The sequence below is a fragment of the Mytilus trossulus genome, chromosome 8 (genome assembly GCF_036588685.1).
Source record: "Mytilus trossulus isolate FHL-02 chromosome 8, PNRI_Mtr1.1.1.hap1, whole genome shotgun sequence".
Classification (NCBI taxonomy): domain Eukaryota; kingdom Metazoa; phylum Mollusca; class Bivalvia; order Mytilida; family Mytilidae; genus Mytilus; species Mytilus trossulus.
The window spans coordinates 22,162,471-22,189,540 of NC_086380.1; the positions used below are offsets into that span (position 1 = coordinate 22,162,471).

Below are 27,070 nucleotides of genomic sequence, written 5' to 3' on the forward strand. Positions count from 1 at the left end.
TGTCCAATTCTTTAGTATGCTTGGTTTGCTTATCTAATATTAAAAATTGTTTTTAGTCAGACTTTCAAACAAACCTGAAATAGACAGTTGCCTAACAAGAGCGATTTCATTAAACGGAAAACAAGCCATGTCATTGTCAGGAACATCAATAACATCTAATTGTTCCCTCCAGAATGACTTTTATGGTAAATTTCAAGTCGACCGTATGCAAATTGATTTGACATCTCATTTAAAAGTGGCGATATCTGACTATATGAAATCTAGACGACCAAAGTTTGTCCCTGAAGAGCTGTTTGGTGTAGTCGGCGTATATCTAGAAATGCATAAAGTTTCCGTAACAGGTGAGAAAAAATACAAAATTTGAAAAGAAACCTTGTCTTGATTTTAAAAGTCATAATATTTACAGAAGGAACACATTCCTATCCAGAACATTTTTTCTATATCAAAACCGTTTCCAGATATATCTACCAACTATATTGGGGAAACAACCGTTGTTCTCTATCTAATCACGATATATCGTTAGCCGTATACATAATTAAATTTTTCAAATCAGACCCGTCGTTTACAACAAACTGACATTTGAATAAGTTTTCTAATTACGTTAGAACCTGTTGTGTATATAGAAATAAGAAGATGTGGTATGATAGCCAGTCAGGCAACTCTCCACTCGAGACCAAATGACTTATATGAAAACTAAAATACATTTTTATTTGATAGATTGATGGTGGCAACTAGAAATTTGAAAGTCACACATATGTTGTGTTATAATGAGTAAATTGCATTCGACAATAATAATTTATTGATGAATAATATAAACACCAAGCGACGCCAACGCTTCATATATGATACTGGATGAAATATCTGTTTTCTTGAGCACTACAGACTTACACAATAGACTGAAAACAACATCATAAAATACATTTCAGTTTACGTCTATCAGTACTGTCTAACTATATTTCTTTTAGGACACCGAATATATATTGGTAAACAAGTATTGAAGGCCGAATCATCGGTACCGATTACGGATTATGCGGCCAATAATGTGACCACAAGATTGAGACGAGAACTTGGTAATGGTGAAAGGTAATTCCTTTTAAAAAAAAACCGTTAGTGAATATTTTTTATAATCTGGTTTAAAAACAAATATGCCTTACGCTTGTATTGTGATCCTTATGTCTTTTTTTATATTCGTTAGTATCCCTATGGTTATTCGTCAGAAGGACAAACCTGATTCAAATGATAGTTGCTGTTATGGAAGTTGTGGTTCTAAGTTAATAACAGTATATTTTAGTGTTTTATAAATATGTGACACATTGACAATCGAAAAACAAAATTGGGGCCTTCTAAGCGTACAATTTCCAGCTAAGAAAATATCTGAAGGCACTTTTGAGATGGTAATTTTTTAGTATTGTTCTGGAACATACGCCATATATCTATTATTTAATTCTGTGGTCTTTTGACGGTAGATTTTTTTATTTTTGTGTGGTAAGAACTCCTTCAAAGAAGCAAATAATAAAGATATTGAGGATCTATTTAGAAAGCTAGTGACAGATTTATAAAAATATGGTATATTTCAAATTTCGGTAACTGTTAGAATTGTAAGGTGTACACATATTGTCTTATACATACCAACCAGATATTCGCTAAATTGTACCACACTGCGTTTTATTTGGGAAACTGACATCCTTTGATTTTTTAGTGCAATACTTTTTTTTTTGCTCAACCAATTTAATCAAATCAAATTTTCTATTCATAATATCTTTAACAAGTTTTTCATCACCACTTCCTCTCAAACAACTGTAGATATTACTATTGACAAAAATCTTTGAAAAACAGGGGCGGATCCAGCCACATTTTAAAGGTGGGTCCTAACCCAGAGTAAAGGGTTCAACTATATGCTTCCATTCAAATGCATAGATAGTCCAAAACAAAAGGGGTTCCAACTCCCGGACCCCCTTGGATCCGCCAATGAGAAATATCTGTCAAGTCTTTTTATTATTATCATGTGTTTTATTTCAATTTCAAACCGAGAAACGCCTTAGCTCTCTGTCTGAATTTGAGTGTTCTGTATTGTCATAATTTGTGACATTCCCCGTTTTAGCTTCCCTATTATGAAAAACGAGATACGTTTTATAAAGAACATCTCATTGTTATTGTTTTTTATAGTCACTTTAAAATTTTAGGATTAGATAAATAGTACTGTGACTAGAGCGTATTAATTGGGAACCACGTACTAACAATATCTTTTTAATTACTCAAGGTTGCTTGTTTTTACGAAATGAATGATTAAAATATTTTTTGAACTGAATAGTTTTCGTAAATAACTGCATGTGCTTTTGGGTTTTGAAAATAAAACATATTACAAGCAGACTTGGTGTCAATTACATTGGAATGTAATTAATTAAATTACACATTACATTGCAAAAATTATCAATTACATCAATTACACATTACACTGTTTTTGAAATGTAATTAATTAAATTACAATTACTTTACTAAAGTAATTAATTAAATTACACATTACATTTCGTCATGGTAGTTTTTACAATATTATACATGTATAAATAATGCATGTGTAAAATATTCATGTAAGCATAGTTTAAGCGTTGCATTTGATAATCATTAGCTATTTAAATGTTTTTTCATTTAGTCTGAATCTCTCTAGTCTGAACACTTTAACATCAATTCTAAATAGCTTTTCGACAGGAGCTAATGCGGCAGATATTGCTTGATCAGAACATGCAAGTTCTATGATCAGAAGATCATCATATCGAAAGGAGGGGGAATTGGTTCCTATTAACTTGCCAAAACATCAAGGGGTATTTTGACATCTCAGAAATGAAGTCATTTAAATTAAACATAATATTAATAAAGATATTATACATAAATCTTCAATAATTTTTTTTAGATTAAAAATATCAAATAGTGTGCTTGCCACAATATTGAAAATAATTTTTAGTACAAATAATGTATGTATAATGTATAATAAACTATTGAATCTGTATAATGTCTAAAATATTAGCAATATTTTGCTAATTAGATAAAAATACATGTAACAGTGGCATTGCCTCTGTGCATTTCAATCTGATTAATTGCTGTTTGTTTTTACAGCTGTTAATTTTTATTTCTATAATCCTTTTGTGTATACTAATTTGACAAAATGATTGTGTGCAGTGATTTTAAATTCTAAATGAACTGTCTAAGAGAGATTTTTCAAAGTGACCATTTTTTTGTTTTTTTGTTTAAGAAGGTGATTAATTACTTTAGTTAAAAGATCTTTCTTAAAAACTGAACACTTAAATATGATTCTCACTTTTTTTTTTAATTTAAATTTAATATCAATTATTAAAAAAAAAAAAATTCGCGGGCATTCAGAGCGTATTTGAAAGGATGTAAAGTGTTGTTGGAAGAATTTTGTAAAAGATTTAATAACTTGAGAATTTCAGGAAAAGTATCAAAAGTACTAAAAGGTATTTGGGGACAGGGACATGTTTATTTAACCCTTCTCCTTTATTTCCAAAATTCCCATTTTTTGTTTTCTTTTAATTTAATTATGAACATACATTTAGTGTACATGTATTATGAACATTCCAGTCAGGAGCCTGTAATTCAGTGGTTCAGGGATATTTGTTTTTCGTTCATTTTTTGTACATAAATAAGGCTCTTAGTTTTCTCATTTGAATTGTTTTACATTGTCATTTCGTTTTTTTTTTATATCAGACTATGCAGTATCGGCTTTTGCTTATTGTTGAAGGCCGTAAGGGGACCTTTAAATGTTAATTTTGGTGTCATTTTGGTCTCTTGTGGAGAGCTGTCTCATTGGCATTCATACCACATCTTCTTTTTTTGTAAGACATTTAGTGACTTGAGAATTTCAGAAAAGGTATCAAAAGTCATAGGTAATTTGGGACAGGATAGTTGTTTTTCTAGCCTGGCTCCTCCTTTTTTCCACGAAAAATCCTTTTTTTGTTTGTTCTCTATTAATTTTAATGACACATGAATAATTTATAAAATCTGTATATTATGAACTTTCATTAAAGCCCCCCCCCCCCCCTTTTCTGGAAAATAATTGGTTGCTTATATAAGGAATCACTGGAGCATGACCGGAGCGGGCCTCTCTAAGGCAGTCAACGGGCCCCTGATCCCAATACCCCGGGCTTAAAAACGTGACATCCTGAGGTTCTGAATTTATTATACAAATTAAATATCTCGACATCCCGAAATTCGAAAAAAGAAATATCGGATCCCGAAATGGTCTATCCTGAAATGTCGATCTTAAAAACACCCGTTCCAGACGTCCCGAAAGTGTATTTTCTTTTTACAGTAAATTCTCAGTTTTGTTATTGATCCACAGCGATCATTGATTGATTATTCAGACCCTCTCAAGTAAATAAACCCTGTGACTGCCGTGGATAGTAAATTTGAAAATTATATCAGACAGAAAAATACACTTTATTCGTAGTATATGTATTTGTTTCAAAGTAAAAAGAAAAACGCAAACCGGGGTTCTAATTTGACTTAAATTTCGTCCAATGACGGATATAAGACAGAAAATAAACTGTATTCTTAGTATTAATGTATGTTCAATGTATACAGAAAAACGCAAACCGGAAGTCTAATCTGACTTAAAATTTCGCCCAATGACGGAACCATATCCGGACGTCTTTTTTCTCGTTTTTCACCCAAAATAACTCAATCCGAATAATCATATGAATGGATGACTAATGCGATTATGCACTGGACATAGGACACAGAGGCATGATGATTAATTTGTTGTGGAGAGAAGAGAAGCGACACCCGAAATGAGGTCTTCTCGTTTAATAGTATAGATATACATTACATTGTAACTTCAGTATAAATTATATACTTCATACATTAAAAAAGTATGTGATATTAATATTTGAATAACTAGTATTATTTTACAATTTATATTTTAAACACAAATCCTTATCTTTTACACCATAAAAGTATATGTAATTGAAATGTAATTCAAAAGTAAATGAGCATTACATGCTTTTTTCAATGTAACTAATTAAATTACCATTACATGTAATTAAAAAAAATGCTCAATTACACATTACATTCAATTACATGGGAAATTGTAATGCATCACCCTTAATTACCATTACATTTTCAATTACCCCATCCCTGATAACAAGATATTCATATTATTTTGCAGTTTATGTCTTTCAATTAATGTATCAGCTGGAGGTTATCTCGTATCTAAAAATATTGAAAATCAACAAATACAAAGAATTCCATATGAGAAAACACATAATTCCAAGAAATTGTGTTTTATTCACGATTCAAACCCGCCCTCATTCTGTCGTGTGAAAGGCAGCTGTGCAGAAGAACCTTTGCATCTAGCAAGTCGACTCACCAAATCGCGGTATTTAGACATATCATTTCCCGATTGGTATGACCCACACCCAGAAAACGGTGCATCGTCCCTTGCATCTGGAATTGAATCATACGATTTAAGCATTCATGAAGTTATGGATAATACACCAGCCATTTTGATGAGAGATAATAGTCTGAAAGCTGGACCGTACAAAGCAACAAAAGATCAAAGTAGTATAAGTATAGTATTACCAGAAAAAAATCCGATGTTATATGCAATTTTACTGGAAGTGAAAGACAAAGCTGATAATGTTCGACATGCTAGGCGATTCGTTTTATATGACAATTCATCAGTTATTACAATAAATGACCGCATTCCATTTAGAGTTGATTCTGCATCAAACAATACCAAATGGCAAATAAACCACGGCAGTATTTGCTATTCTTGGAAAAATAGATTTTTGAAATCTGAATATGTTGATAACAATCCCCTCCGTCCAATCAAGACAGACTCGTATAAATTAATCCAAGGAATTTATGACCAGACATATGGAATATTACCTGTGACTGGGACGACAAATATCAACGGTTTGACCGAGTTTTTCTATTCGTTATTACGCAATAAATATAATGTTTCATCCGGAAAAGTTGAGAATTTTACCTCTCAGTCGCTCTGTTTAATAACACCTATGCAAGATGGGGACACATTTGATTTTCATCTCCAGTCTCGCGATATAATGAAGAACACTCTAAACGATAGCGTCCAAGTTCACATCGATCGCTCAGTACCAGAAATATCAGATATATGGTTAGTGCGGAAAGCCCACAAACAGCTCTATGTACACAACAGTACAGATCTTTCAACCATGTATTTAGAGTTTAAGGCTATTGACGTTCACAGTGGAGTTCGGGAAATAAAATGGTCCTTTGGTACGAACGAAAATAAAACAGTATTAATACAGAAGGCGTTGGGGGTGAAGGAAACTAACAAATCGGTAGGTATTAGTTGACCTTTGGAACAAACATATGACTTTGTGTTATCAATCAATTCAACTTTTATCATATTAAATCTTTGAGCAATTTTTTTCTTAGAATATATACCAGAAAACATGCATGAAGCTAATGCATCGATATTGATATTTCTATCAGCATTAAAATTCGTAAATAACGGTGATGCATCTAGTGTTTGGAAAATAATCAATTCCACTTTTATCATATTAAATCTTTGAGCAATTTTGTTCTTGATATATACCAGAAAACATGCATGAAGCTAATGCATCGATATTGATATTTCTATCAGCATTAAAATTCGTAAATAACGGTGATGCATCTAGTGTTTGGAAAATCCGCGGGAATAGCTGCTCAGCAATGACACATTAATTTAGTAATCAACTGCAATGTAGTACAACGCAAAATAAGTGAAATGTGATCGCATCAATTAAAATTAAGATTCAAAATTTCTACATATATCTATGTTTTGGTTTTGTCTTTTGGAATCGATTATGAACTTCGTTACGTGTTCAAGGAATGCTTTATCAAAATTGATAGAAGAAGTCAGAAATAAAATTGAGAAAGGAAATGGTGAATATGTCAAAGCGACAACCACCCGACCATAGAGCAGATAACAGCAGAAGGCAACCAATGGGTCTTCAATGTAGCGAGAATTTCCGCACCCTTAGGTGGCCTTCAGCTGGCCCCTAAAAAGAATGTTTTTTTCTATAGACATGTTCATTGACCAAAATAAATCAATTATTCATAAATATATAATTTGTTTCAGCCTATGAATTAAAAACTCTTTTTGCAAAACAAAGAAAATTTCTCATTCCTTTTGAAAGTTCCGTTATAATTCTTTTTTTTTTTTTCGGACAAGTATTTAAAAAAAAAAAAAATTTTGCGAAAATGATGACGAATAAAGGCAACAGTACCTCTGTTCGAAATTCAAACATCGATTGAGAAAAAACAAATCCGTGTTACAAAAACAAACCTGAAAGAAACGCATCAAAAATAAGAGTAGAACTACGACACAACAGAAACACAATATTAAAATGTAATACACACAGAAACGTGCTATAATATAATAATAGCCATTTTCCTGACTTGGTATAGGACATTTTAATAAAACATTGTGAAAGCTGTTTTTGAATATTATACCAGCTGAGATATATGAACTCAATATTCAGCGGCGATTTTGCTTTTTTATAATATATAATTGATATATGTTTTTTTTAGGATTCATGCGTTAATACAACGTCTTGTTATTGTCCAATAGTTGGTGCATGTGCTTCTACCACATTCGTGGCAGAACTAAAAAAGCTTAAATCGTTAAATCGACACAATGGCAATCACAATAGAAGATACTTCTTTACAGTGACAGCAACAAACAACGCCCTTCTTGTCGCATACGACCATATTGATATATTAGTTGATGAGTCTCCTCCGGAAGTAGGCGTGGTTTTGGAAGGTCCATTAGGCAGTCCTGATATAGACTACGCAAGTATAAATGAATTCACTGTACACTGGCATGGATTCATTGATCATGAGAGTGGTATTAAGTTTTATAGGGTAGGCATCGGTAGAGGCTGTATCAAGAATTTGAAAGACATGACGATCGGTAATATAAACGGCTCTTTTGTACAAGAAACCTCTCACGTATCTACCAAAATGGTGTTTCCAGATGGTTATGGCAAATATCACGTGACTGTTATAGCATTTAATAACGCAATGAGTCCTTCAAAGATCGCTTGTTCTGACGGAATAACGTATGATGAAAGTGTTCCTGAAATAGTAAACGTTAGCATTAAACATGCACAGACAGTAGAATCTATTGGTTGTTATGACGGCCTTCCATGGCTCATGACGCAAAATCTATCGAGAGTTAAATTATCTGGAAAGGAATGTAATAAAACATGTGCAAACAAGAGCAACGACGACATATTTTCTTTTCTGCCTATAACATTAGAAACTGTAAGCAAAGATAATGCCGCATCAACATTCATGTGCCGCACACTAAAACATTATACACTGAACTTTATCTACACTCCAACGGATCTCTTTCAGATCACATGGGACATTCGTGAAGATCATAGTCAAATAGCTCATGTTTATGTAGGGTTTGGTAGAGATGTATCTGAAATTGATAGTCCGAACTTAATGGGTTATACCAAAACACATCATCTAAGAAGCTACATCCAGCATCACCCAGGTTTAATAGGGGAAGAACAAATCTTCGTATTCATCAAAGTGCAAAACCGAGCTGGCCTAGACCAGAAGATTTGGTTTGGACCAATATTAGCCGATGAAACACCACCCGTTTGTCAGGATATTCCAAAGCCTGTTATTGATAATGGTTTTGTGATTGTTAAGTGGGACAAGGGAAACTTTTATGACACAGAACAAACAGAAGAAATAGGATCAGTAATGTTTCGTATGGGTAAGTCGGTAATGCATAAAATCTTAAAAAAATGATTTCCGTTCAGTTTCATAAAATTAAGTCGGAAAAGAAGAAAATGTATTTTGAATCAAACAAACGAATATGGATACGTCAAAGAAGAAGAACGTATTTAATTTAAAAAAAATAAAAAAAGACGAAATTATATAATTATATGTTTTTTCATCAAAGAGGCTAAACAAAATCGGATTACCGAAGTTATCCAGCGATCCAGTACAATTAACCTTTAAAAGGAGTACTTTAGAGAGTGAAATATCAATATCGTTATGAAGATATTTGATAAATGCAAACACTTGTCATGAAATATTGTCAAAAATTTATGCAGAAGACTAAATGGCTAGTTGTTTATCAAATTAAGTGTAATACTTCGTTCATTTTATTGATGAAAAAAGGTTTTTAAAAGTATTTTGTATCATTATTTCAAAGTGCTAAGATAAACATGTTTATATCCTAGTAAATAATTACATTAGATGTTTGTGTCATTATAAAACGTTATTCTGATTGGTTAATTACACATCACGTGTTATTCCATAAGCAATTGCATAACTCAATAAATTAAAATAAATTATCATTCATGAGGTCCCATAATAAAGTGCACAGGCGAATTAAGTAAAAAAAAAAACCAAGAGTGCACACATTGAAATGTCTCGCCTTCTTTAATAATCATTGATATTATGTTGATAGTCCTAATAATAAAGTTTTATTACAACTGTCACATAAACTGAACCTAAACCAAGAAAACTAAACACTGACCTTTGAACCATGAAAATGAGGTCAAGGTCAGATGAACCATGCCAGGTAGGCATGTACAGCTACAATTCTTCCATACAACAAAAAAAATTGACCTACTCTCATAGTTTAAGAAAAACAGACCAAAACACAAAAGCTTAACACTGAGCAATGAACCGTAACAAATGAGGTCGAGGTCAAATAAAACCTGTGCGACTGACTTGTAGATCATGAAATATTTCTATACACCAAATATAGTTGACTTATTGCATATAGTATTAGAAAAAAACGCCAAAACTCAAAAATTTAACTTTGACCACTGAACCATGAAAATGAGGTCAAGGTCATATGACAACTGCCAGATAGACCTGTTCACCTTACGACCATTCCATACACAAAATATACAAGACCTATTGCATACAGTATAAGAAAAACAGACCAAAACACGAAAACTTAACTATAACCACTGAACCATGAAAATGAGGTCAAGGTCAAGGTCAGATGCTTCGATATACACCGAATATACTAGACCTATTGCTTATAGTATCTCAGATATGGACCTGACCACCAAAACTTAACCTTTTTCACTGATCCATGTAATGAGGTCGAGGTCAAGTGAAAACTGTCTGACGGGCAAGAGAACCTTGCAAGGTACGCACATACCAAAAATAGTTATCCTATTACTTATAATAAGAGAGAATTTAACATTACAAAAAATCTTAACTTTTTTTTCAAATAGTCACTGAACCATGAAAATGAGGTCAAGGACATTGGACATGTGACTGACGAAAACTTCGTAACATGAGGCATCCATATACAAATTATGTAGCATCCAGGTCTCCCACCGTCTAAGATATAAAGCTTTTTAAATGTAAGAAGTGAGCTAACACCACCGCCGCCGCCGGATCACTATCCCTATGTCGAGCTTACTGCGACAAAAGTCGCAGGCTCGAAAAAAATGATAAAATTCGTATTTTCATGATCCAAGTTATAAATGCTTATTTTTTTTAGAATTAAGCGCTTCTGCGCTTCATACAAAATGTACTTCGGTCAACGCTTTAACACCCCAATGAAGTTACAAAAAGAAGCATTCAATTTTTAAATGCATAACTTTTTTACTATAATTGCAGGCATCGATAATACGTACATCACACCTTTTCTAGAGTGGAATATCAAATCACACGGTGGGCAGTGTGGTCTACACCACCAGTGCATCAAATACCCAGTTAAAACGTTACAAGTGTATGATTCCGTTAAAAGTTTAGACTTCCATATTCGAATGCACGTGTATAACAATGCTGGACATTATTGCAGTTTAGATACACCTTCGTTCAAACTACCAAATATAGTTCCACCTAGACATGGGATAGTTTTAGATGTTGACCCTGGAACTACACGACCTTATCAAGATGTAGACGCTATATACGACGCGAAGGTTTACTGTTTTGTAATGAAAGGTTTTACAAATGAGGAGATACAATTCGAAGTAGGCGTTGGTACCATTAACAAGTCCGATGATGCAATAGCTTTCCACGTGTTTAACCCAACCGATGAAGAAAGGGTTTGCGAAAATATAGGCAAACTTAAAACAGAGAAACAATATTATGTGACTATCAGGGCATCTTATAAAAGTCAAAAAATCTATAGAGTGTCCTCTGATGGTTTTATAATATTAAACAGTACCACTGTGACCTCCTCTATAAAGATTTATCATGGTATTCGGTGCGGCAAAGAAAACGAACTTGAAGGCTGGAATATTTCGTCTAAGAAGTCAGTCCTTACACTTTTTCAATCTCTTCAATATGGTGTCACTTATTCTTTACTAGCAAATTCTGCCGTGTTTGTAATTACAAATACGAATGTTCTTATAAAATATCAGAGGACACACTCCGATCAGATGATTGTAACATTCATACCAATAGTTTCCGTCTCCAGCATTTTCATCGATGTACAAAGTAACCAGTCGAATCTCTCGTCCAATATCACATTACATCTTCATCAGTGTGATCCGGATATGGGAATACAATCTTCTACATCAGTATTACCTGTGTACTGGTCAATTGATGACAAATACGTACAATATTTATCAAACTATGAGATAGGGATATGCCAAATGACAAATAACACTACTTGTGAAAACAAAGTATTGTATGAATCGGTTGGGAAGGACAGATTTAAATATTTTCTTGGTAATTTTAAGGAGGGGGCGTATACGGTGTTTGTAAAGGCTTGTTTCGGCTTGAAATGCCTATTGCCGTCCACTTTTAATCTCATTATAGCTGAACAAGTAAAATCAATGGATATGAAAGTTCAGACTTCAATTCAGTTTGCTGAGAATTGCACAAAGACAACGTTAAGATGGCAGAAATCACACTGCACTACAAACTTTATTGAAACTTTTCCATTAGGGTACAGGTGGTCAATGTTTAAAGATGACGGCAATACAAGGATTATAAACTGGAGAATGGTCATAGTAAATGAAGGCAACGAAACTACACAGCATCATACGGTAAAACTAAATTTCAGTTAGACTTGTGACAATGAAAATATGTAACGGACTTTAGTGTGTTTTTTTTTTGTAAAATAAGATTTGAAAAAAATGCACGGAAAAAAATCCCTATTACAAATAGACATTCTGGAGGAATAATAGCGTATTGAATGTTTCAAGATTAGTACTAAAATGATTGGAGAAACACTTGATGTGAATCTTATTAGTTAAATTATCCTATTTTCCTATTCTTGTAAACCATCCTATTTATAAGTTTTAATGCACTTTCCGTTGCACAATGATTGTAATTATGGCTTAGCAGAAATAACACCAAATAAAATAGTGTACACGTGAACACAAATGTCATCACACACACCCGATATTTGATATATTAATACTTTAAAAGGGTAATCAGTGTTAAAACAAAATGCTTGAATATCTAATGCATATAATTTACCTATGAATCAATTAAAACGAACTATGAAACATTATTATTCTATGTCAATGTCGTTCTTACTTTATATTTTTTGACTGTCTAATCAGACGATTGCTGTATTTGGAGAATGTCTGTCTTTCCTGACGATATTTTGTAACAAAGATATTTGATTTTACAGGATTTTAGCTGTTTAAAGATTCCAGTATACCTGCACCATACTATGTACATGTGTATAGAAGCATTTTGTCCCTCGGGGAATATCAAACGTGCTTGCACCAAATCAGATGTGATAGATGACCCAAATATCTTTGATAAATTGGTAATTTATGATTTAAATCTTCAAAACCCTGTCATGAGGCAGATTAAAGAATTGAAATACAGTGCTCACATTGGAAAGTTTATGTCTCTTCTTCATAACAATGAAATAGACTTTGCAGAACGAAATATAAAGATTGGTGGTTTTCTTCTCGGACATTCCGACGTTTCGGTAAAATGGTTTCTTACAAAACATAACAATATTCCAACAAAAGAATGTTCACTTGATTTCTCTTGCTTAATTACAAAGCATACAACAACCGGGTTTGTTAATTTTAATAATCCGTATCTAACCGAGAATGTAATGTTATATATTTGCGCTGTGAGTGGTGTGTTTCAAAGTTGTAGTGATGGATTCCTTGTTAATGATGACGTTCTTAAGGGTGGCAAAGTTTCTATACAATCGAGAAATGGTTATGTCATCGAAGGCTCATCTATGAATATTCAATGGTCAGGGTTTACTGGAAATGTGCACCCAGTCGACATGGGATATCCAGATGCAGTTTCATTTTACCAATACGCAATAGGTAAGTACGTTTTGATATGATTATTTAATGTAAAATTTTGTAAGAGTTCCGCGGAACCCAGAGTCTTGCCTACTTTTGCTGTAAATCGAAGGGTCAACAAAAATCAGGAAAAAAATCAATAAAAATATTCCTCTTGACACTATCTTATGATTGTAAGATGCTTCTGTCCAAGTTTGGTAAATCTAGAATAGTTAATGAATCTAATAAATGTTTTGAAAACTAACTGCAGACTGTATGTAATGTTAACTGGAAGAAAATCTGAGTCCATTTAAAAGTAAAATAAAGAGCAAATGAAGATATCTTTTTCCAAATTTACTTCTGGATACTATCTTATGATCATAAATAAGCTTCTGTCCAAGTTTGATACAAACCCAGAATAGTTTATTAAAGTTTTTAAAATTTAGAAACTTTAACCACAGAGTGAATGTAATGTTTCCCCGCAGAAAAACTAAGTCCATTTAAAAGTCAAATACGGAAAAAATGGATTTATTTTTTTACAAAATTTACTTCTGGATCCTATCTTATGATCATAAACAAGCTTCTGTCCAAGTTTGGTAGAAATCCAGCTTAGTTTAAGAAAGTTATTAAAATTTCAAAAACTTTAACCACAGAGTGAATATTTGTGGACGCCGCCGCCGCCGCCGACGACGACGACGGAATGTAGGATCGCTTAGTCTCGCTTTTTCGACTAAAGTCGAAGGCTCGACAAAAATGGACTTAATCTGTACATAGATGCACACAGAAAACAGTTCTGTTCCCCTCATAAATTATCATCATAGTTGTACTTATTCGCGGACCACTTCCTATATACAAGGTTTATAGGACGTGGCGCTTTACTTTAGAAATCTGTTAAATAGTGGGGAAACTATCAGAAATATATGATAAATTTCAATTAAGTTCCCATGACCTATTATATGAAAAGCTCTGTACTATTTTCACAGTCGAAAGTGTCGCTCTACTTAATTACATTAAAAATCTGATCTACGGGTAAAAGTGAAATCCAAGTATTATGGATAAAGGTTACCCTTTACCTACGCAATCTACTAATATGAAAAGGTATACATCTTCAAAATAAAAATTAAATGAAAAGGTGGGGTTAACAGTACCCTAGCGACACTTTGATCTTCTAAATATTGAATGCCAATCATCCTTTTGTAAATACTCATAAATACATGTGTGGTTATGTTATCACACAGGTACCAGTATAGGAGGAACTGATGTTGTACCCTTTACAACAGCTGGTTTGGCAGACTTTATTGTAGTTACCGACTTACAATTACAACCGGGACAAGTATATTATGCTATTATACGAGGTAACAATTACGGACTTTTTTTGCATAGTGTCAACAATTAACATTAAAATTCACCTCTAACATATGAACGATACAAATTTTATTTCACCAGAGGCGCATTTCGATAATCAATACATCTTAATTGATGCTCGAGCCCAGCCAACATTTTTTGAAATCCCAAACCTTACACGAACGTTTCAGGCGCTCGTAAAAGTAAAGGACTCGTATACACTATCAAACATGTGTAAGGTGTTCATTTAGTGGTAGATGTTTATTATACGTCATAACGTAATGAATACAGGCAACAGTAGTATCCCGCTGTTCAAAACTCATTAATCCATGGACAAAAAGCAAAATCGGGGTAACAAACTAAAACCGAGGGAAACGCATTAAGTATAAGAGGAGAACAACGAAATAACACTAAAATTTAACACACACAGAAGCGGACCAAGCATCAGACAAAATCCCACGAGAATAACAAATATAACATTAAAACCAAATACATGAATTTGGGATAGACAAGTACCGTGACATGTCTTATCGCAATGTGAATTTACACTCAAAATAAGAGAAAACAAACGACACAACGTTAAAATGTGACGCATACAGATACGAACTATAATATAACAATGGCCATGTTCCTGACTTGGTGAAGGACATTTTTAAAGGAAAAAATGGTGGGTCGAACCTGGTTTTGTGGCATGCCAAACCTCGCACTTTTATGGCCATGTTAAATATAACATCAAAATAACAACACAACACCACAGGACTACAATGTAAATAAATTGGAGAACACAGTTGACAAAGAATCACACGAACAACAGCCAACAAAGGGCAACAAGTTCAAAATTTTAACACGCCAGAAGTGCATTTTGTCCACACAAGACCTAGTAGCGTCCAGATACAGAAATTGACCACAAATGGATTGAAAAGAAAGAGTATAAACATAGGGTTTTTTCCGAGTGTATTTAAGTTATCGTTTGTTAACATATGGTTTAATTTGACATTTCACGTAGCTAACACAGTTCTTGGTATTGCGTTTAATAGGTCATGTAGTTTAGACGAACCCTTCATACTTATGTATGAAGAAGCATCAATACATCAGCAATTTTCATGTGAGCAAAACAAAAAGTTATTCTAATGATGTTCTGTGTAAATATATTTGAGCGCTTTTTGCATTTTTTTTAAATATTTTTAGCCTTTGATCATTTGAATCGATCGGTTGAAAGACATTCAGAAGGCGTTATTTACGACAACACTCCACCTTCAACTGGTACAACACAAGTTGAAAGAGGAATTAGTCATTTCGTAAAATCTCTTCGAATTTCGATTCAGTGGTTTAGGATTGACGACAGGGAGAGCGGCATAGTACAGTTTGAAATTGGAATAGGTTCTACAAACTACTCTGCAGATATTGTGCCATTCCAAACCACGGATATGTTTGCAGAAATAAATGGGAACAGTCGATTAGTTGATGGTCATCAGTATTATGCTATCGTTAAGGTACTAACTTGGTGAAAGACTACAAACTATAAGTAAAATTATAAATATGTATAAATCATTTGATATTAAATTAAAAATATATGGTAAAATTGCCAATGAAACAACTTTTCAAATAAAGACAATAGTATACTGCTATTCAAAATTCATAGATCGATGGAGAAAAGAAACAAAATCGGGTTACAAAAGAGACTAAAAATGTAGTCTGTTTTAAAAAAGAAACGTATTTTAGCTGAATGGTCATTATATTTAAACGCATATATAAATAAGTGTTATTTTATGGTATAAATATTTGTAATGACATTGTCATTGATGAAACCGGATAAGATGCATTGCTTCATATGTAATTACATTAATTAACCACGACATGTGCCACATGCTAAACCCTTCATTGTTTGTTGGTCATGTTCATCTTTGATTTTTTTGCCTTGTCATTATCAATTAGTTTTTGACTTATGAGCTATGAATATTCATTTTTCATAAATGTTGTATAAATAAGCAATCTATCTCCAGATATTCATTCCATAGAGTATAGTTTTGTCTTTTTTAATACAATAATTTCTACAGAGTAAGAGCATTTTTTTTTTATCGATATTTAATAATGTTAGCAATACATGATGAAACAACAGTTTTGCACTGTTAAAATGATTTATACTTTTCATTAGGCAACCAACGGAGCTGGCCTTTCCTCATTTTCTGTATCGAAGCCTTTTATCGTTGATAGCACAGCCCCAGTGATTGGCCACGTTATGGATATTTCTCCCGAGAACATACAAGGTGAAACAGACGTTGTGAGTATATAAAATTGAAAATATCAGTGCAACTAACAAGTATTCTTCAATAACAATCAACAATCAATCTAAACATCTATCAAATGAAATTAAAGTCAAATACCACAACTATAAGAAGTATTGCTTTCACGGGGACCTCCCACAAACTTGGAAAATGCAGAGGTACATTTCATGTATTTTAAATATCAATAAATTATTTAAACCATATTGTAGACGGATATAGACTACCAGAGAAATACAACAAGTATATCGTGTCAGTGGAGAGGATTTCATGATCCACATTCACAGATTGATAGTTATCATGTTGGACTTGGTTTAACAGCTGGAAATGACGATATAGAAACGCTGACAAACGTTGGTTTAAAAACCGGTAAGAACTGATTTAACTCATTTTATATTTCTATAACAAATAAAATTAAAGTGGATGTTTAAGCTGTATTTATTTGAAGTTTAACCCTGGCATTATTAAATTGTTAAAAATACAAAAAAAGTGAATATGTTCGTCATGTTTAATAGATATCAATAATACTGAAATAAATTTATGATACTATAAACTTGTATATTTTACCTTGTATAACTCACAGTGTAGATACTATTTTGTACGCTATCCGGAAGTCTCGATTTTCGAAGCGAGGATTTCCAACTGGCTAACAGAACGGTTTTGTTTCGGTGCTTTTTCTCATCATCTGTTTACTCCTATATCTATAAAGTGCTTTGCACATGTTCAATGTATTTATAGCATCATAAATATGAGTATCTGTTACAAAAACATGCATTAGAATATAATATATACGTGTGCATCACACCAACCTCATAGAAAAAAGTTAAATCGATGGACAATTTTGCTCTCGTAGTACAAAGCAAATAATCTTTTATTGCAAATATTTGCATCAGTTTACAGTTAAATATATACTGTTTCAATATTCTTACCGTATTTAAGTAGAATGTTCGTATTTCAAATAAAACAAATGTTTTCCTTGAGGATCCTAAAATAAATTACTGTACGATCAGTCTAAAACTGACTGTATTCAAGAAGCGATTTCAGATTTTTTGTCTGTATGATTGAAGAAAATAAACAACGGCAATTGGAAGGTATATACGTGTCTATGTGATATTATGAACTGTCCATGGAACTATATCGTGTAATTTCTTTCATCAGACAATACAAATATATTTCTGATGATTTTTTTAGACGGCAAAATAATTTTATTTTTATTCCGTCAGTCTTATTTAAAATCAATTGCCTAAAAAGCAATACATCATTCGCTTGTGGACTTTGTATTAGTGTGTAATTGCAGTTATCTGTTTAGCTATTATATTTTTAAAGACTATTTACACCGTCTGAAGTTTACCAATTGGTGATAACCTGCATCAAGCTTGTCTCTTTTAAAATTACCAAAACTTTAGGCATTGAGGAAAGAATTAACGAAATAATACCCCGCCACTTCTATAGTCCGTTTTGGAAAAAAAACCACCAAAAAAACTAAATTATAGGTGCACAGGGGCATCATTTAATAAAGAATATGAGAAAGTTTTATTAATATATGGTAAGTTTTTGAAAGTTGCGTATAGTAAATGGGTACTACCCAATAAGGTAGTGGAAAAGTCATTATCATGGAAATAGAAAACTGCTGAATTTTCGAAAAATCAAAATAAGAGGTGCACAATTGAATTAAATAATAAGAAATTGAAAAAGATTCATTAGGTTATAAAAATTGTCTGCAGGAAGTTGTGGATATAAAATAGGTACGCCCAATATAAGGCTATGACAAAGTCCGTATTTTAGATATATAACCTTCTAAAATATGTTTACTAAAAACTCGAAATAGAAGGTCCATAATACATTAATTGATTAAATATCCCCATATAAAGCAATGTTCAAGTCCGTTTCTTATATAAAAAAAACAACATAAAAGATGTTTAATAAACTTCGAAATGAATTCCCTTTTTTATATAAATAAGGTCGTTAATTTTCTCGTTTGAATTGTTTAAATTTTCATTTCGGGGCCTTTTATAGCTGACTTTGTGGTATTGGCTTTGCTCATTGTTGAAGGCCGTACGGTGAACTTTATTTGTTAATCTGTGTGTCATTTTGGTCTCTTGTGTACGGTTGTCTCATTTGCAATCATACCGCATCTTCTTTTTTATATTATCATATCCGAGAAAAAATAATTAATAGTTATACCAGTGACTAATTCAAGAAAAATGGGATCCGGCAGTTTGAAACCTTTTTTTTACTATCAATGCATTTGTATGGAAACATATGTTTGGAATCCTCTTTTCTCCTGGATTGGACCCACTCTCCATTTAAAAATGTCTGGAAACCCCAATGTATATTAAGTGGTTTATGAGAAGATGCGCTTACAAAACCGGCGATACATGTTGTACCGGTCCAACGGACGAACAGAAAGACGGACTTCATTATCACTATAAACCACCGCTTTACAAAGTGGTGTACAATTGAGTGTGATAGAGACAGATCTACATCCAAAACAAAGTGAGGGAACTGTGATCAATTATAGGCTACATGCATTTTTATATAACAATTAAATCTGTGTGTTTGTACAATTTTAAGTATAACGGAGGACATTTCTGAAACTTATATAAACAACAAATCTTCCTCTTATTTTAGCAACATTCAAACATCATTATACTTAATGTAGTAAGTCGAGTACACCCTATCAAGCTAAACATGTTTGATAAGTTTTCAGGGTGTGAATTCATTGAAATACATTTGTGTTATTTAGAAAAATGCCATCTTCTAAAGTATCGTAAATAACTTGATATCACCACTCGAATACAGTGAAATTAAGACTGATCATACAGTTTCAAAATATACAAGCGAGACTGATCGTACAGTGAGAAATTCAAACAAGTGTAATTTTCTTATTTCTGGCTTCAAAGATCTGGCTGAAACTTTTACCACCACTTAAAATACACTTAAGCTTTATTTCGTTAACTAAGTCTGTTTTTTACGTTAATGTGTACACTAAGGGGATAAAAAGATTGTTTTAGGTTCACCGACTGATTTTCCTTAGTGATGCACTTGAAAAATATCTTGATTAAGGCAAATATACGAATAATGAATGTGCTGAATTTGATTATAAACCATTTATGAATATCTATGTCAGCTGAATTAATCATTAAGCAATGTACAGATGAACATCTTACCGTTTAATTCAGTATGTAACAAATTTAAAATGTGATCCAAAAAGTTCTCGCTTCGAAAATCGCGACTTCCGGATAACGTACAGAATAGTATCTATACTGTGTAACTGACTATACGGTATGGAATTTTCTCATTAATGATGTTGATCCTTATATTCTATGTCTCTGAACGTCTGCGTAAAATGGTATCTGGTTGAGAGGTTTCTCATTTGCAATCATACCACGTCTTCTAATTTTTATATCACTTCGTTTTTCAGTGAAGACATGGTCATCAAACTTTGTACAAGGAGTTAGACACTACTGTATATTGAAGGCGTGTAATGGAGCAGGTATTTGTAGTCATGGTTCATCTAATGGTGTATTAATTGATAACTCTGCTCCCATACCTGGCTTAGTAGTTGTTGGAGCAGCAGGTTTTCACTCAAGGTACCAGTCTGATAAGTAAGTATTGGTGCAACCCATTGTCGTAAAACAAATTTTATTAGCATTTAATTTACAAGTGTTGATACCATATGTCAGGTTCTGAATGTCTTTACTCTATGAATTAAGAATTAGAAGAGAAAAAAAAACATCATTCAGCGAGAAACCGGCAAAATAAAGACGAAAGAAAGGCTAACGACAAACAACAAATGATTGATTATACGGTATGCGGTTTTCTTATTTTTGGTGACATATAATTGTTAACAAATACTGTACTCAACATATAACACATATAACGTTCAAATATTTCAGGTGAAACTTTTTTTGTCGAAAAAGCATTTTTCATATTTCACAATTAAAGAAAGTAAATGTTTGATATCATTTTAGCTCATCACTACATGCCACATGGATTGGATTTGAAGACCCACAATCCGGTATCGACCATTTTGAAGTATGCATTGGTACTGCGTCATTGTTATGTGACATTATGGATCGTTGGCATGTATCTTTATCATCATCATTTGTTAAAACTCAGCTCGAACTTAAAGATGATGTGCCTATGTTTGTGACTGTAAGAGCCTGTAATAAAGTGGAACTATGTGTAGAAAGATCTTCGCCCAGTTTTATAATAGATGACACTCCACCGGTTTTAATAACTCGACCGTTTATAGAAAGTGTAAATGGTAATCAGTCTAGTATCATTCAAATAATAACAGACCCATCTTTTTTCAAACTGAGGTGGAAGGTTGTCGATGATCGTAGTCCTATTGTAAGAACCACCATCTCGATTCATAGCAAGTTAGACTCTCATATTCCAATGGCGGACACAGTCATATCAAACGAAAATACTTTTACCGTCAAATTGCTAAAAGACGATCAGCTTCGTCTAGGAGACGTTTATGTAGTAAAGGTGACAGCTTGCAATGCTGCCTTACTTTGTACCACTTCATATAGTTCTGACGTCTTGCTCGATTATTCTCCTCCTCAGGTCGGAGGATTTATGCCGCCATTATATTGGGAAGTGATTCCTGGGACCATTGACTTTATAAGATTTAATTTGACATGGTATGGATTCAGTGATGTCGAGTCTGATATTAAATCATATTATATATCGATTGGCTATGATTACAGTAGAGCCGATATTATTGGCGCCTATAAAGTCAAACCTAATCAACATGATCCAGAAGGCACACAACGCACAACCATAGACATCGATAATATCAACAAATTACGCGAGAAGCTAGTTTTCACTATATGGGCAGAAAACAATGCTGAACTGTTAAGTTCTCAAAGCAAAATAACAACTGATGTAGTGAGTTTCAACCGGAATTTTACCAGAGGAAATCTCGTTATACAGAAACATTCTTGTGATGCAGGATATTGCAATAAGGATTGCACGTGTGCTGTTGTTGGACATAAATGTAAAACCGATTCACAATCGATGTGTAATAGCAAAACCAATAACAATGATAAAGGTGCAAATATGGTAAGAATAATTGTTCCGAACACCGATATAGGTATAGTTGGATCGTCGTCATGCTTAATGTCTAAATGGACAGACAACTTAAACGAATCAATATGGCGTTTTGAATACACATTCGGTATACAGAACGATAAGCCAGGTACTGGTATTTTTGATTTAGCAAATGAAAACCCTTGGCGTGATGTCGGAAAGGAGACAGAAGCCATTCACTGTTTATCCCCAGACAAAAAACTCGAACATAACACGAACTACGTTGCATACGTTAAAGTATGGTACTCGTTTACATCGAATACAATATTTCAATCAGAACCAGTTCAAATCGATCACACGTCACCTGATATTCACAAGAGATATTTTGTTATCGATTCTATCATTAACTGTAAGGAGGATGCAGATTATATTCTTTCCACAGATTCTGTATTATCCTGCTGGGAAGGTGTATTTCATGATGAAGAAAGTGGAATAATGAACTTTATGGTATCACTCGGAACGTCGCCGTATGGTATGTTAAACTTATTTACAATCAAAAGAAGATTATTTCTATCACTATGTATTTAGAAATGACATTACCTGCGTTCTTATATCCTTTTTAACAAGCAGTACTGAAGAAAAACAGAAATTTAATTACAAAAGTATTTATTTTTCAGCTGATGACATAGTACGTATGCACGATGTTGGTCACAAGACAAGAGCAGACTGGACAGGCTTTTCTTTAGAACCAGGCACGAGATATTTCACGACTGTTAGAGCCATCAATAAAATTGGTCTACAAACCGAACTTAGCTCCGATGGCTTTGTGATTGATGATATCGCGCCCATTGCTGGAATAGTTTACAACACTGGACATCACAGTGACGCCATTTACCAGTCTAATAATCAACCAGTTCAGTTTTCCTGGCATGGATTTGAGGACGAACATTCGTTTGTTGATTCATATTACATAGGATTTATTGTTAATGGCAAAGGTCCATTGGCAAATGAATCATCTAGTTTTCAAAAGTTAGATATTTACGACCACAAAATTTACAATGGGAATCTGAACCATGGAGACACGATTTCAGCCATGGTCAAGGCTATTGACAAGGCTGGCCATGAAAGTCCCATTGTGACGTCACTGCAATTGTTAATAGACAATACACCGCCTCAATCGTTTGACTGTAAACGTTTTGAAACGATATATGAAAAACAGATCACTGGAAAAAATAGGTGGTTAGACCAAATAACATGTTACAAAAACAATGTTTATAAGATAAAAGTCTCTATTACCGAAGTCACGTTTGACTTTAAAGCTGTGTTGGCAGTTGACGATGTCTCAATGGTTTTACCTTTTGCTCGAAATTCAGATGGTTCGTTGATAACAGAATACAACTTCTTTGCATTTGAAACGGCACCGAAATATTTTTCATTGGATGTATATGGGGGTTTGAAATCAACAGAAATGGCGATACGTGTCTTAAAATGCTCCTCAATAATTACAGAAACTAAGGACAGTGAAACCATCAAAACACAACAAATGTCATCTGACAGCATTTCCATTTGTGTCAGAGCGATTGATCTAGACAGTGGCATAAAGCAAGTCAAAATTGGAATTGGAAGCGTCTATGGTGGGTTCGAACTACAAACGATAAAGTCAGCAATATCATCATCTCATCGTATGCATGACATAGTAGAGGCCAACCTGACACATGGTGAACGTGTTTATATTGAAGCTGTCGTTATCAATCATGCAGGGTTACAAACTGAATTCACGTCGCATCCATTTATTATTGATCACACTCCTCCCATAATTCAGAATATGGAATCATCTCTTAAGTATCACGATGATGTCCAGAATCACACAACCACAAGTGTACATTCACGATGGCATGTTATGGACGACGAAAGTGATGTCAAGTTTTGTGAATATTGTATTGGTACGTAACACTTTTAAAATAATAACAATATAGAAATAATAAGATGTGGCATGACTGACAACTGAACACAAGAATAATTTGAATAGGCATAATTTTCATTGCAGTAGTACAAAACAAACCGTAAACAAAAAAATACATTTACATAAATATTTAATTTGATAGTCTATCCTCATGTTAACAAAGATTCATATAATCTTTATCAAACTATATTTTCGTCGATTGTTTTGGTATTAGATCAAACGTTTTATTCAAAATTCAACATTCTGTATCGAGTTTTTTTATTTCAGGATTTTCAGTATCATCGTGTGATATCATTGGTTGGACAGTTACATCATCGTTATCTGTATCTCAATCAATAAAATTCAAGGTCCAACATGGAAGCAGAATATTCCTTAAACTTCGCTGTATCAACGGTGTTCAATTATCTGGATATGCATATAGTGGACCTTTAGTTGTATCGTACATTCCACCAGAAAACATTGGTTCAAAAATAGAATTTATAACAGACACCGGAATAAGTAATGTCACCGGGGACCTGCAGGCACTAATTTTCCGATGGGATTATTTCAATGATCCTTCCGGGATCCAGTCATATTTTCCTCGAGTGTCTAAAAACAAAACTCTAATATCGGACATTCAAATTCCTAATAAAAATTACATTAGAATAAAAAATATTCACATGGAAAACAAGGATGCATACAGTGTTGATGTCAAAGGAACAAATGTTGGAAATATTTCTAGTATTGCCACGCACGCACTAGTTAAATGTGAACATACTAAGCCATTGTTATCAGGTGAGACATGTACATAGTTCAGAAAAGTATATTCAAATATTTAAATTATTCAAAACTTCATGAATCACGGATAATTTGATATTTATGATTGATGGTTCATTTTAAGAACCGAATTCTTCTTTTTGTATAATTTATTGGGGTGTAAATAAAGGCAACAGTAGTATACCGCTGTTCAAAACTCAAAAATCCATGGACAAAAAACAAAATCGGGGTAACAAACCAAAACCGAGCGAAACGCATTAAATATAAGAGGAGAACAACGACACAACACCGAGACGCAACCCACACAGAAACGGACAAAGCATTAGACAAAACACCACGAAAATAACAAATATAACATAAAAACCAAATATATGAATTTGGGATAGACAAGTACCGTGCCACGTCTTATTTCAATATCTCAAAAATAAGAGGAAACACAAACGATTCAACGTTAAAATGCAACACACAGAGAAACGAACAATAATATAACAATGACCATCTTCCTGACTTGGTACAGGACACTTTTAAAGGGGAATAAAAGTGGTGGGTTGAACCTGGTTTTATGGCATGCCAAACCTCGCACTTTAATGGCAAAGTTAAATATAACATTGAAATGACAACATAATATTACAGGACTACAATATACATAAATAGGAGAACATATTAGACAAAGAAAAACATGATTAATAGATTAACAAAAAGCATCAGGTTTAAAATTCAATACGCCAAAAACGCGCCTTGTCCACACAAGACTCACCAGTGACGCCCAGATATAAAAGATCGAAAGTGAAAAAAGAACAAAGTTGTACAGCACTGAAGATCAAAAGTTGAAAAGGTTTCGCCAAATACGGCATTGTTTTTACGCCCGGGATAAGAACATTCTTTTTATATAGAACAATTCATGCTATTGCAAACAGTAAATTTTATCAAACGAATATGAAAGAGATGTACATAATGAAACTGAAGTATTAACTAATTACAGAAAACTAAACCTGAATACATAACGCCTAGATATAAAAGATCGAACGTGAAAAAGGTACAAAGTTGTACAACAAAGCGTTGACCAAAGTACATTTCCCCCCGCGCTTCATTCTAAAAACGTGCGCACGATCAACGCTTTTACAATCCCATGAAGTTACAAAAAGAAGCATTCAATACTTATAATTATATTTTTAGCTAGGATCATGAAAACACGATTTACATCAAGTTTTTATTTAATCTACCTGTGCACTTTATTATGGGACCTCGTGTCATCATAAATGATTAAGTTTTATTGTGTAATGCAACTGCTTCAGGAATAACACTCAATGTGCAGTTAGCCAATCAGAATAACGTATTATAATGAAACATACATCTAATGTAACTATTGTTAGTTATAAGAGGTAACAATCCACCAAAACGTCCCTGTTTCTGTATAACCTTATTTCAAATTATACACTAGTCTCTAATTTTAATTTGATAATATAGGGGCAACTCGTATATAGCAAATACAATCTATGATAGTTTTGAAGGTTATGTTCGTTTTTATCCTCACACTTCCAATGTTGATTGTACAAACTTTACCTGTTGTTCGAATCCATACACACACCTGTTGTGCGTACACAGTTGCTTTTGTATGTGTTTACTAGTAAACTTCGTCATAAAAAAATATCTTTGTTATATGATCTTGTACAGTGTGGATCTACTGTGTTATTTGAATAATGCACTGTTTAATTTTAGGGAAAGGGTTTGACCATGGCACAAATTATATAGACTGGAAGGAAGTGTTTAGACCTACATATATTAGTTCGTTCCAGGTAGCAGTCGGCTCTACAAAAGGAATGACAGATATAATGATGCCAATAACAACGACAGGAACAAGAATCGCCATTGATATACCGCAAGAATATCATGAAATAAGAGTGGTTGTGACTGCCACATCGATCACTGGAATGTCAACCACATATCGACAAGCTATAATAGTTTAAATAGTCATAGAAATAAATTTGATACGAGACAAAATCAATAATTGTTGCTTTAACAATTGATGTTACAGTAGTATTTAGTTCCGTCCATATTTTATGTGATTGCATACAATAAATAGCTTTTGCAGCGTAGACTTTTAATTCTTTAAAAAGGTGATAAATTAGCTGTGATAAAATTAGTAAATCAAATTATAAAGCTATGTATTGACTAATAAATGTTAGGAGTCATAAGATTCCACAAAATCTTCATTGCATATACTTCTAAGAGAGAGAGAGAAAATGTACCGAAGAGACACTAAAATGCACAAGCCGAAAATAAACAGAATACAAATCACAACGATTTAAAACCAGTCATTCTTATACTTCATATCAAGTCTAAAAATGTGACTTTCATGTTTATTTTGTGAGAAATTACATTAAAAAAAAATCGGTTTTCAAAATGGTGACCTTCTTAGTTGGTAGTGGAATTTTATATAAATA

At 33.2% G+C, this 27,070-nt stretch overlaps 1 protein-coding gene across 1 annotated transcript; it reads left to right on the forward strand.

Annotated features, from left to right (window-relative positions):
* Nucleotides 1-127: 127 nt before the first annotated feature.
* On the forward strand, nucleotides 128-26,689 carry LOC134727465 (uncharacterized). Its single transcript, XM_063591847.1, has 15 exons — nucleotides 128-341; nucleotides 966-1,083; nucleotides 5,180-6,335; nucleotides 7,570-8,770; nucleotides 10,648-12,026; nucleotides 12,620-13,283; nucleotides 14,480-14,596; nucleotides 15,774-16,078; nucleotides 16,741-16,866; nucleotides 17,080-17,236; nucleotides 20,292-20,475; nucleotides 20,842-22,439; nucleotides 22,585-23,850; nucleotides 24,138-24,644; nucleotides 26,346-26,689. The coding sequence occupies exons 1-15, from the start codon at nucleotides 128-130 to the stop codon at nucleotides 26,591-26,593; spliced, it is 9,240 nt and encodes a 3,079-aa protein (XP_063447917.1). The 3' UTR covers nucleotides 26,594-26,689.
* Nucleotides 26,690-27,070: the final 381 nt, after the last annotated feature.

What these genes read in the sequence shown, in the direction of transcription:
- LOC134727465 (XM_063591847.1), top strand. Translation starts at nt 128, where the DNA reads ATGTCATTGTCAGGAACATCAATAACATCTAATTGTTCCCTCCAGAAT. An exon ending in ATCAGTAATGTTTCGTATGG is followed by an intron (nt 8,771 to 10,647) that starts GTAAGTCGGTAA and finishes CTATAATTGCAG; the next exon opens with GCATCGATAATACGTACATC. An exon ending in TCAAGGTACCAGTCTGATAA is followed by an intron (nt 20,476 to 20,841) that starts GTAAGTATTGGT and finishes ATATCATTTTAG; the next exon opens with CTCATCACTACATGCCACAT.